Raw genomic sequence first — 9,034 nt, 5'->3', positions numbered from 1 at the left:
ATTGTGTGAGTGAGTGTGTGTGTGTGTCATGGTGGTTTTCGCACCTCTGTCTTTGGGTCGGGGCTCCTCCTGTGGAAACTCGCTGGCGGCATCCATATCTGAGCACAGGTCCACGTCCTCATTGGTAGATCCTCTCTCGTTGGACCCAAACGAGGTGCAGTCTGATTGGTCTGTTGTCTCGGAGGGGGCGTGGCTGCTGCAGGGCGTGGCCAAACGCTGCTGTAACTGGGTGTGGAGAGACTCGATGATTTGATCTTTGTGTTGGAGCTCCTTACTCAACCTATTGAAGAACACGACCACCTGTCATTAATAAAGTGAAGTGAACTTCTGCATATTATATTCCAGAGGAGACGCTCACCTCAGCGCTAGCAGCTCGTGACCCGTTTTATCATCTTGCTGCTCTGAACGATCACCTGACAACCAAAGAAAACATTTAGTGAAGGACTGTATATTTACAAACCAGCAGACACTTAAAGAAAAGATCCGATAGTGCTTGTAAGGATTGTGTGCACACACTCACGTCCACTGATCTTGGTGCTGACTCTGTGAGCGAGTGAGGAACTCTGGGAAAGCTGCTCTCGGAAGCTTTGGCCCATGTAGTAATCGATGTCGTTGGCGCGCAGCAGCTCCTCGAAGGCTTTGGTCGTGTCACTCAGGTGCTGCGTGAGGATGTGGCAGATGCCCTGGCCCTCTCGCATCTTCTGACGCAGGTGTGACAGCTCTCGTGCCTGTGCCTGGATCAGTGTGTTGTACTTCCTGTACAAACAGGAAGAGGAAAAAATGTGGTGCTTTGCTGGATTTTTTTAACACAGAGAAATCTATGCTGCGTGTCCAGCATGTCTGTTGCTGTTGAACTGAACTGAACTGTGGCCGGTTGCATAAACTACTAAAGCCAGTCACACACCGGATGAGAAGCGCAGAGCAGCGCCACGTCTTTAAAATTCTAACACATTGTTTTCTACGAGTGTATGCACACCGGCGGCGGCCAGCAACGACTCAGGACATTGTTCAAAACTATGTTCAACTAAAATTCATTTACAAAAAGGTAGATGGATCTAATCTGAATCTGAAATGTAAGACTGATTCTTTCTAACTGCTAGCTGGTCAAACGTGTTCTTAAGACACAGTTAATATGGTGACTGTGTTTATGCAGCGAACCCTGATCAGAATAATGACGCTCTTGTCTTCTGTAGAGCTGTTTGACAGCTGAAAATGAATTTGTTTTATATTTGATGAAGTTTGCATCACTGATTCTGTTATTTTCTCGTTTATTGCTGTGAAGCTGCTTTGACTCAATCTGTATAGCACAAAGCGCTGCAGAAAATCAGGGTTGGGTGTCTTGAAAGCGCCTCACCCGGGCCAGGTGGCACATTTCACGTCCTCCGGGCCGCTCTTTCCCTCATGTGCAGAGCTCCTGATCTGCATCTCCAGCAGCGTCACGCGGCTCACCAGCTCCTGCAGCTCGCGGCTGGGTCTCAGCGGGCCGTCTGACTGCCAGCCCTCGTCCTCGTCCGCACCGCTGTGAGCCGAGCTCACCTGAAACGCCCAGTTCACCTGACGGGTCAGACACACAGCTCATCACACCGGCCTGTGCGGATCTTTATCTAATGAATACATGAATGAACGTGAACTATTAATCTGAGGGAGAGACCAAAGTAAGAGACAGGAGTGATTAGAAAAACATGAAATCAGCACGGCTGTGCAGGAAATCAATTCATTATAAAGTTTGGTGTCGTTACCGATTTTGGCCACAGAATGACTGGCCAATCACAGCCGAGTATTTGATAGCGACATATCAAAGTATAATATGATCAGTGTGAAGTGATTCTGCAGATGAGGTGGCGGTAACGTTACTAACAGGTCAGTGCTAACGTCACTGGTGCGTTACCTTGCGCGGCGTGCACTCCAGGCTGGAGGCGTAGTCGGAGGTGTTTGAGAGCGAGCGGATGCGCAGCTGCAGGCCGTGGATCACTTTGTGGCAGCGAGAGAGCTGTGAACGCAGATCCTGCACCAGACGCTTCAGCGAAGACGGGTCGTCTGTCTGCGTACCATCGCTGTCTACGTTCCAGCCACTGCGTCTGCTCACCGAAACCGAGAGAGAGACGCCCATCTCCAGCTCATCAAACTCTGACGACAGAAGGACACAACATGCGCTGAGCTGCGGCACTAGTTTCAATCAGCACATGAATGTTCATCACGTGCAAAACATTTGAGACTGAGAAACACAGCATCATCTGTGTCCCAGAATGCAACAGAAATTTGGATGTGTTGTGTACAGTGGGGTCACATAATCATCAGCTTCTGTTCATGTAGCTCCAGTGCTGCTGTCATTAAAGCAAAAGTCCTTCCCACATTCATGTTTATTGTTCCACTTTTCTCTTTTTAAAAGGTTTTCATTAATTCAGAAAACAGAAGCACTAGTTTGGAGCTGCTGTGTTTATGACTGTCAGTGTGTGTCAGGTGTGTGTACCGGGGCTGCTGGCATCGTCTCTCTCAGCTTCATTCTCGCTGCGGCCGCTCGTCTCGTATCCCAGATCCTGAAGATCCACCTGCACCTGTTTACTGTCCTGCTGCACGGCGCTCTCAGCTGACAAAGACAGAACCATCAGTACAAAACACAGGGGTGAGAGTGTGTGTGTGTGTGTGTGTGTGTGTGTGTATGTGTAAGTATGGTGTGTGTCTGTGTGTCTCGAATCGCCCTTTTCTGTCAAAGATACTTGAAAAGGTAGTATCATCACAACTATGTTCTTTTTTAGAGAAAAATGGTATCTGTGAGGATTTAGACCGTATAATAGTACTGAGACTGCTCTCATTAGAGTTACAAATGACCTGCTCTTATCATCCGATCGTGGTTTTATCTCTCTATTAGTCCTGCATCTTCAATAAACAAGCTACAGTCTCTGCACTGGCTACCTATTAAGTTCCGTATCAGTTACAAAATATTATTACTTACCTACAAGGCCATTAATGGGTTAGCTCCTGCGTACCTAACTAGTCTTCTACCACGCTACAATCCATCACGCTCCCTAAGGTCGCAAAACTCTGGACTTTTGGTAGTTCCTAGGATAGCAACGTCCACTAAAGGAGGTAGAGCTTTTTCACATTTGGCTCCCAAACTCTGGAATAGCCTTCCTGATAGCAGTTATATCTGATCAAATGCACATTATTATTCTTTAGCTTGGGTTAAACAAATAAATTTTGCTTGGTTGGAACTTCAGCTACGCTAATTATGTTCTCTATTTGTTTCTCTGTTTCTGCTGGGATTGACATCCCAGTTTGATTGCAACATATAATCATTGCTGTTAATAGTGTTCATCGTCTGTTTGATTCACCACTGACAAGCTACTACTAAATATATTGTAGAAACTTCATTTTCTGTAAAGCTGCTTTGCAATGATTTGTTTCGTGAAAAGCGCTATACAAATAAACTCAAATTGAATTGAACATTAGTGCTACTGGATCTTAGCGTTTGACACTATCGACCACAACATTCTTTTGAATAGACTAGAAAATTATGTTGGCATTAGAGGAAGTGCATTGGCATGGGCAAAATCGTACTTATCTGACCGGCATCAATTCGTAGCAGTGAATGAAGAGGTATCATACCAATCACAAGTGCAGTATGGTGTACCCCAAGGCTTAGTACTAGGACCGTTACTTTTCACGCTTTACATGTTACCCTTGGGAGATATTATTAGGAAACACGGTGTTAGCTTTCACTGTTATGCTGATGATACTCAGCTCTATATTTCTTCACGGCCCGACGAAACATACCAATTTGCAAATCTCAAGGAATGCATAGTTGAAATGGATGACTAGTAATTTCTTACTGTTCAATTCTGAAAAAACAGGTGTTAATTATAGGACTAAAAACCTCCACATGTAATGACCTAGAACACTGTCTAATACTTGATGGCTGCTCTGTCAATTCTTCGTCATCAGTTAGGAACCTAGGTGTGCTATTTGATAGCAATCTTTCCTTCGATAGCCATGTTTCTAGCCTTTGTAAAACCGCATTTTTCCATCTCAAAAATATATCTAAATTATGACCTATGCTCTCAATGGAAAATACAGAAACGTTAATTCATGCGTTCATGACCTCAAGGTTACATTATTGTAATGCTTCATTGGGTGGTTGTTCTGCACGCTTAATAAACTCCAGCTGAACTCTCTACTAGAACCAGGAAGTATGACCATATTAGCCCGGTTCTGTCAACACTGCACTGGCTCCCTATTAAACATCGTATACATTATAAAATCTTGCTAATTACCTATATAGCCCTGAATGGTTTAGCACCTCAGTATTTGAGTGAGCTCTTATTGTATTATGTCCTTCACGTCCGCTGTGTTCTCAAAACTCTGGCCATTTGATAATACCTATGGGACCTTTAAATTAATGTAAAAACTAAAATGAATTGTAAAACTGAAAGTATTTTTTTAAATTGTGTTCAGCACGGTGGGCCGCATTTGAATTCGTGACGGGCCGCGGGTTGAGAACCACTGCGTTAAAGTATTGTTAGGCTGCATTAATTAGGACAACCGGAACCGGGAACACTTCTCATAACACCCGATGTACTCGCTACATCATTAGAAGAATGGCATCTACGCTAATATTAGTCTGTTTCTTTCTTATTTCTAGGTCACCGTAGCCACCAGATCCAGTCTGTATCCAGATCAGATGGTCACTGCAGTCACCCGGATCCAGTCCGAATCCAGTCCAGATGGTGGATCAGCACCTAGAGATGACCTCTACAGCCCTGAATGTCAGCGGAGATCAGGACAACTAGATGAGCCCTAGAGACAGATCCCCTGTAAAGACCTTGTCTTGGCCATTGGGACAAGACCACAGGAACCAGATGAGTCCTCTGCACAATCTGACTTTGTTGCAGCCTAGAATTAAACTGCTGGTTTAGTCTGGCCAGAGGAGAACGGAACACTATTTCGACACACTATTTCCCTGTTTAATACTGTAAAGCTGCTTTAACACAATCTGCATTGTAAAAAGCACTATATAAATAACGGTGACTTGATGTGTGTGTGTGTGCGTGTGTGTGTGTGTGGTGTATGTATGTGTGTGTCTCCTCACTCAGCAGCTCTCTGTAGTCTTTCAGTTGTTCTGCCTGCGCTTGCACCGTTGCCTCTGACACCATCAGTCTCTCCTGCAGCTCGCGGCTCTCCTGACGACTCACGGCGAGGTCGCTACGGAGACGCTCCGCCTGCTCCCGAAGCCCCACCTCCACGTGCTGCCAGAAGCTGATGGCTCCACCCCCTCCTGTGCTCAAACCGCTGCTGTCACCCACGACCTCCGGTTTCATTCCTACATCCTGATCACAAAACAAACACCGAATCCTTCACAAACCCACTGTTCTTACCTGAATGCTTTAGTACTACAGTCTGTACTTTGCTGTATGAAAATGAAGCTGGTTAGTGTTAACCAGTGCTAGTTATTTGGCTAATGATGCATCACCTGAACTGTGTGCTGGGCTGCAGGTGTATGAGACAGCAGAGCTCCGAGGTCCAAAGAATGAGGTCTGGTGCACCTCCTCTTCCACCTCCGCTCCCGCAGCTTCACACTCGGGTGCCCACGCTTGCCCTGAGGGCCCCTTACATCTTCCCCTTCCTCTCCATCTTCATCATCATATTCTTCCTCCTCCTCCTCTCGGAACGTACGGTAAACTCTCTGAGGCTCACGGGAGTTTGGCCGTTCTGTTTCACGCTTCTCCGACCCTCGACACCTGACAGATTCCTCCTCATCCGCTGCTAATCCAGACTCGTCTTCATTCAGAGCGTTCCTGCGAGAGATACGATTGCATCAGAGCAGGAAGACACCAGCAAACACAAGCGATCTGAAGGTGATGGATTTGGTACCTGGAGCGAGTGAGTGAGGAGCAGCCCATCTCACTTTCATCTTGGTTTCTCTGCTCTGATGCATTGTGAGACATCAGCTCCCTGCTGAACTCCTCAGCTCTCTGTCAGGAGAACACAGTGAACTCTGAGATACGCTAACCACAAACAAATGCTAAAGACTCCATGAAACAAAAGCGCCCTTTTGTTTCCAATGCCTGTTGATGCATTTCCTGTTGACACAGGAAGTCAGGTGGAACAAATCCAAGGAAACAGACAATTTCTAAAGAATATTATATTTCAGATTCTTAAATGTGTATATGAGTTAAAGACATTGTTTTTTACAAGTATGCTAGTATTGGAGATGAAGGAGCTTCAAGCTACAGACGTGGAATTAAAACCATAAAACAAAAAGTATTTTGTTGCAGCTGCATCTTTAAAGTAACTCCTATAATCTGAAGGAGCTGTGGCCTTCATCTGGTACAGTAATGGAAAGGTCTGAACCACAGATGAGCAACTCCAGTTCAAACCCTGAGCTTCAGGAGACGCTGACAGAAAACACTCTGAATTACAGTGTTTGTTCTTCTTCTTACCTGCGCGCTTGTCAGACTCTGAGCCGTCAGTTTGATCTCATCGTCCTCTATGCTGTCTGGGAACTCCTCACTGCTGCTGCTGTCACGATCGTCTTCATCTTCATCACTGCTGGATTCTAGAAAGAAACAAGAGAGACACTAAGACTCCTCTTCATACATCTCTTTCTTATATTTCTGTCTGTTTCTCTGTTGTCTCTGATTGTCTGTTTCCAGAGCCGAATCACAGCCAGTCTGTTCAACGTCTGTCAGTCCAGCTGCTTTTCCTTCCTTCCTTCATCACCACTCCCACACTGAATGTTAAAGGGAGAGTTCACACAAAAACAGACATTCTGTCATCATTTACTCACTCTGTTGTTGCAAGCCAGTATGACTTTCGTTAGAGGAACACAAAAGAACATATTGGTCACATATTTTTCTCTCCATACCATAAAGGTCAATGGGATTCAATGTTATTTGTACCCCATCATTTCTCTAAGTATCGTCTTTTGTTCCACAGAAACAAATCAGTCATAAAGATTTAAAATTATATAAAGGGTGAGTAAATAAAAGAATAATCTTTTCTGGGTGGACTGTCCCTTTAAAGTCACATTCTGCTCTCTTATTCTGGTTGTATAACCTGAGTTTACATAAAAGTCCAGAAACTACAGTATCAGAGAGAGAGAGCGAAAGAAGGAAAGATTACTGTAGTACTGCTAGATCATGAAACTCTCACTAACCCGTTTCGCTGGAATCTGCTGCTTCAGTTTGTTTGTGAATGTTGTGACACTAGAGATCAAACTGCGATTTACTGCGGTTTATTCCACCTTCAGTAACACTCATAATGAAGGAGTATTGGAGTCATATGGAGTCTACGAAACATTGCCTTTCAGATGTGTATAAAGCTGATAATGTGATTAACTGTATGAAAGGAATATTTGTACAGTATCATGCAGGACAGATAACTATAGATGAAGTGTTTTATATTAATAACAGTACAAGGAGCCAAAGACGGTGTAATAAAGTCACTTCTGCTTGGCTAATTTAAGACTTCACAGGTTCACAAAGCCTCTGTTAGAGTCCACACCAATGGCCACCATTACAACAAAAAACAGGAAGCAAACATACGGTGAACTCTGACCTGCAGATTCATGACTCAAAGATGCTCAGCCGAAACAGTCTACATGTCAGATCAAGCTTTAGACTCGATTCAAAGACAAAAGTAAGCTGCAGGTATGAAATGTTGCAGAAACATGGAGGACAGTGTCCACATTATATTATTACTTGTGATTGATTATTTATTAAAAGCAGAAGTGTAACATTATATCCTGTCCCTCACGGAGTCCAAAGAAATCTGGCGTGATCAGAGTGTAGTGTGAGGCGTGAGGATGACGATTACACCGTGAAAGAGTGTGTGTGAGCCGTGAGGAGCTGTGATTTACAGTGTGTGTCCAGCAGCTTATTGATCAGGACCAGTTTAACAGCAGATCTGGTTTCTTTGGTGTTTCATGAGATTTTTCTAATTTAGCTGATGGTTTAAATCTGCATATTGTCATCAAACCACACAAAGTCACAGCCATGCAGACATGTGATGCCTTTACATGCATGTGTGAATGAGTTTGTTTGGTTAATTATCATCAGACTGTTCAATGGTTAAAAAAAAATTTCAATATTAGTGGAAATTAAATGACAATGAACACTACGAAGAGGTTTTTCTGTGGAAAACTCCAGCTCACATACTCACCTGTGATGTTTACATATCAAATAAATATTAGTTTTAGTTTATGTTCTAATAATCTGAGGAAAGTGAGCGTCCTGGAGGAATCGCCTATCCTACTTCAAAATGATTTCTTACTGTTCAAAACAGATAATGAACAAAAAGAGGTTGGAGAGGTGAGGTGTCCAAGTCGCAACATCTAGCTACTGGGGTGCCTCAGGGCTCAGTACTTGGACCACTTCTCTTCTCTGTCTACATGGCATCACTAGGTTCTGTCATTCAGAAACATGGCTTTTCATTCACTGCTGTGCTGATGACACTCAACTCTACCTCTTATTCCATCCTGATGATCCGACGATAGCTGCTCGCATCTCAGCATGTCTAATAGACATTTCTTGTTGGATGACGGACCATCACCTTCAACTCAACCTGGCTAAGACAGAACTGCTTGTGGTTTCAACAAACCCATCGTTTCATCACAATTTCACCATCCAGTTAGGCTCATCAACCATAACTCCTTCAAAAACAACTAGAAACCTTGGAGTTGTGATTGATAAGCTGAATTTCTCAGACCACATTGCTAAAACTGTCCGGTCCTGCAGATTTGCTTTATACAACATTAGGAAGATCAGGCCCTTTCTTTCAGAACATGCAACACAACTCCTTGTTCAAGCTCTTGTTCTGTCCAGGTTGGACTATTGCAATGCTCTCTTGGCAGGTCTTCCAGCCACTTCTATCAAACCTCTACAATTAATCAAAAATGTCGCTGCAAGATTAATCTTTAATGAATCAAAAAGTACGCATGTCACACCTGTTTATCAATCTGCACTGGCTACCAGTAGCTGCTCGCATTAAATTCAAGGCATTAATGTTTGCCTACAAAACCACCACTGGCTCTGCACCC

General features: G+C 44.0%; 1 protein-coding gene across 1 annotated transcript in view; it reads right to left on the bottom strand.

The window, feature by feature from the left end:
• Positions 1-9,034, bottom strand: part of LOC107655460 (myomegalin-like) — a 39,037-nt gene that overhangs the window by 15,334 nt on the left and 14,669 nt on the right. The window contains exons 18-27 of the mRNA XM_016442951.1: positions 6,438-6,553; positions 5,869-5,969; positions 5,468-5,792; positions 5,087-5,324; positions 2,471-2,587; positions 1,889-2,127; positions 1,355-1,554; positions 521-756; positions 359-413; positions 45-280 (exon numbers count right to left, since the gene is read on the bottom strand). Coding sequence (XP_016298437.1) covers positions 45-280; positions 359-413; positions 521-756; positions 1,355-1,554; positions 1,889-2,127; positions 2,471-2,587; positions 5,087-5,324; positions 5,468-5,792; positions 5,869-5,969; positions 6,438-6,553 — 1,863 coding nt within the window. The remainder of the gene's footprint in view (positions 1-44; positions 281-358; positions 414-520; positions 757-1,354; positions 1,555-1,888; positions 2,128-2,470; positions 2,588-5,086; positions 5,325-5,467; positions 5,793-5,868; positions 5,970-6,437; positions 6,554-9,034) is intronic.

Source organism: Sinocyclocheilus anshuiensis, unplaced genomic scaffold (assembly GCF_001515605.1).
Source record: "Sinocyclocheilus anshuiensis isolate Anshui unplaced genomic scaffold, SAMN03320099.WGS_v1.1 scaffold1116, whole genome shotgun sequence".
Classification (NCBI taxonomy): domain Eukaryota; kingdom Metazoa; phylum Chordata; class Actinopteri; order Cypriniformes; family Cyprinidae; genus Sinocyclocheilus; species Sinocyclocheilus anshuiensis.
Note: the sequence above shows the minus strand (reverse complement) of the source record. Positions and strands in the feature narration are given on the sequence as shown.